At 40.3% G+C, this 3750-nt stretch overlaps 1 protein-coding gene across 1 annotated transcript; it reads right to left on the bottom strand.

Moving 5' to 3' along the window:
- Positions 1–3049: 3049 nt before the first annotated feature.
- LOC104527683 (microsomal glutathione S-transferase 1) lies at positions 3050–3296 on the bottom strand (the record flags this gene model as incomplete). The annotated part of the gene is made up of 1 exon (XM_010171472.1): positions 3050–3296. A coding segment is annotated over one exon (247 nt), but the record flags the coding sequence as incomplete, so codon positions are not given.
- Between the last annotated feature and the right edge of the window lie 454 nt (positions 3297–3750).

Raw genomic sequence — 3750 nt, 5'->3', positions numbered from 1 at the left:
ACTGACTACAGCATGTCTGTCTGCAACCATAAAAACCAGGAGAAATTAACTTTAATTTACCCACAGAGTCAAAAACTAAATTGCAGAATTGCTCACGTGTTCACACTTCTAAAAATGAAGCTGCCCATGAAATTCACTCAGAGATGAAATCAGCTAACTAGGTCAAGCTATGTCAGCTAGCACTTAAAAGTACCTCATGGTCAACTATTAGAGCTACTTCAAAGATACAAAAAGTACTTCGGAGAAGTAAAAGCATAAAATGTCAGGAAAAATTAGCAGAGAGAAGAGAACTCGTAGTTTCTCCAGACACCAAAGATTAGTGGTGGGAATAACAGGCATAAGGAAAAGAAATGAAGCCTAAGAGATGTTGGTTTGACCTCTTTTTATGTGTCTCCCATGGACTCGCCTTTTCTGTACTTTCACCAGGTCAAAAGCAGCTTACCTGCTGATAACAGCCGGTCATTTCATCAGAGTCACAGATTATTTCATTGAATGTTTTTATAACAGAACCTGGTAATCTCAGTCCAAAAGCCACACGTGCATGTTTTCAAAGGTGAAAATTCAGTTTAGCTCAGTAATATATTCAACTAATATACCCTTTTTCCTTTACTAGTTCTCCAACCTTTTAAAGTTTACAGCTGTATACCAACAGGTAGAGTATAATTCTCTAAGGCATGGCCCAGAGAAATGCAAGAGCCATTTGCCAAGGACCACTCCAGCACACTTCCACAGAGCTGGCAGTCAGAGGCTGAGTGAAGCTGGTAAAGCAGATTTCCCAGATTGAGCATGTACCTCACCCAGATGCACAGATGGTATTTGTGGGAGCAAAGGAAAATAAAATATAGGTTTAAAATAAATGCAAGAGAAACACAGAACAATATTGAACCACTCTTAGGTATTTCTAAAGGTTTCCGTTTATCTTTTCTACTTCTCAGCACATAGCGAGTGTATGTTCAGGGCTTCGATACCACTGAGCAAATGGAAGGAATTTAAAACTAGTTTTGCTTCACATGTAAGATCACAGAAATAAAGACAGGCTCCAGATATTTCTCTTCAGAATGAGATTTCTGTACAGAAGCTTGATGCAAAAGGAGTTAAAAATGCTGTTCCCGAGTATGCGTGGCAAGGACAACTAGACTTGTCAGGAGACCTTTTGGTGCTAAAGGAAAGGACTCGGGCTGCTGAATTTCAAATGGGCCACTCTGCATGGTGGCTACTTTCCCATTGTTTTAAACGGATAAAGACACACACAGCTGGAAAGAAGAGGGAAGCTACAAAGAAGTGAGGGAAATACAAGCTTTAGATGCTGGCATTACAGTATAAGGAGGCAGAGTAAGAATATAAAGAGAAGGACAAATCAATCTGAGTTGGCAAATTGGCTCTGACAATGATTAGTTTGGGCCTCAGCTCAAGGTCCCAGTATGGCCCTTTCTCCCTCCATCACTAGTCCTTCTCAAGCTAGGAGAAGCTGATGGCCAATCTTACCTTGTTACAACGATACCAAGTTAGCTGGTCTCAAGATCCCATGAAAAGCTAGCAGAGAAAGAAGGAATAGGAGGAAAACAGCACAGGTAGGAAGTGGTGGAGAAAGATGCAAGGAGAAGGAAGCACAAAAGCCCACGTTTCCTGTTGGGAGTCCCTGGTAACCCAGAGGTGTTGACATCTTGACTCTGCCACCTCAGGAACTGAAGCTCCACAATGTTATACTTTTAATCCTCCTCTCTCAAGCATCCTCCTTCTAGAGGATCCAGCTCTTCATTATTTCACTCTTCCGTTAGATTTAATTTCTGGTAAAACAATGTTAACTTCTTGACTTCAAGTCCCACCCTTCTCTTGGCTAGCAGACATGACTTAAACACCATCCTTGAACTGCAATAAAAATCTCCCGTCTTTAGATTAAAGCACTGTCTGCACCCTTTTTTACTCCTCTCTGGGCTCTCCCTCAGCAGCACTGCTTCTGGGGTAGGAAACTGAACAAAACGTGTTGTGCTCTGACTTCTGCCATTTGAAACTCATCAATGACCAGCAGCATACTGGATATAAAGTCTCTTCTGAGTACTTTTTTTTTTTTTCCTTGAAATCTCGTGCTATTATTTAAGCCACAGCTATAAAAATGAATAAACAAAATAAAAACCAGGAAGAGTCTTTAAAGAAACCATTTCGAACTGATACATCATAGGAAGATGTAAGCAAAGAGCAAAATTTTGTATCAAGAAATTTATGAAAGTATGACGTAAAACAATTCTACATCCACATCTGAATTGCTTGATACATACATTTGCAAGTGTCACTCATTTTATGCTGAATTTATTAAAAAAAAAATAATCTTCTACAAAGGGTCTACACTTTATCCAGTCACAAAACCTATGTCTGGAGTAAGCTGAACAAAAAGATTCACTTCAAATTTTCACCAGTGTCACTAAACAAAGAGTTTAGCCCAAATACTTTTTTATTTTGCTTTTGAATCTATTCAACTGAAAGAAACAGAGCTGCAACGGTTTGGGTTTTTTAATCCCAAAGTGGATTATACAAACAACAATTTCATCAAAGATTTTTTAGAACAAGCCTTGCATTACTGGTTATATCTTATTATTAAGATAAGCATTCTTCAAAGAACTGTACGATTGGAATCTCTTCCTGATACAAAGTGACATGCTATTTGCCGGCTGCAGCGAGAAGAGTCAAAATGAAAACAAAAATACAAACACACTTTTTTTTTCTCTCTTGTCTTTATTGATTTAGACTTCAGACCTACAGCCAAAAATAGTGCATCTGTAGAAAATTACCCCACGTGCTATCAATACAGCATCACTGCATGTTTAGAATCGTAAGCATTTGACAAATCGCAAAGGGAACATTCAATCTAGTACAGGGAGAAGGATATTTTTTTTTTTTCCTCCAAAAAGAAATATTTCTGAAGAGGAATGAAAAGCCTCTGTTAAAAAATGAATTCCAGTCACCACGGAAAACTCACGCTGCCTCATTCAAGACATCAACATACACTGCTGGCAACTTTACGTGGAATGGTAACACAGCAGCTACAACTCTGCTACAGGTACAACGCCGTCTTCAGCACTTTGTAGGCCATCGAAATGGTCACCGTGTACCCAACTGCCCAAGACAAACCTCTGCCGGGCTGGGGAAGGGGGATCAAGTAGGCAAAAGTGTGAAGAATCCGAGACCCAGCGAAGATCCTGAAATGCAGCAAGGCTGTGGACAGCTCAGGGCCACTGAGGGCGTACAGCAGTCCAATGCCAAAGAACGGGACAATATTTTCAAGGTCATTCAGGTGGCCTCTGGGGAAAGAAGCAAAGTTGGTTTACAGTGTTACATTTTGTTGAATAAACCACTCATTATTTTTCAGAATCTTCAGAGCATGCTACTGTTAATTCTTGTCTTCCTCTGCAGCAGGGATTTGATTCAGCTACCGAAATGATTTTGGCACGATCACCTGACATCGCTCTGGTCTCTCTTGCCACACCCCACATTTTGAAGCTACTGATCTTCTATATGAAAGGTTTTTCCCCAGGATCTTGGTAATATTAGGGACTTACATGAGGAATATGAGTACCCCTGGGTGTGCAAGAATGCAAGGAAAGGCAGGGAAGAAGACAGATAGTTGGAATTGTCTTGTAGCCTCTCTCAACTGAATGTCAATTAACTGGATGACTGTGACTGCAACTCCTAGACTTCACGGCCCAGATGGTCTATTCCAATCCCACAAACTCAGTTTGCAGTCTCCATAAAGAA

Source organism: Antrostomus carolinensis, unplaced genomic scaffold (genome assembly GCF_000700745.2).
Source record: "Antrostomus carolinensis isolate BGI_N321 unplaced genomic scaffold, ASM70074v2 scaffold45577, whole genome shotgun sequence".
Lineage (NCBI taxonomy): Eukaryota > Metazoa > Chordata > Aves > Caprimulgiformes > Caprimulgidae > Antrostomus > Antrostomus carolinensis.
The sequence above is the reverse complement of the archived record's forward strand: the minus strand, read 5'-3'. Positions and strand labels throughout refer to the sequence as shown.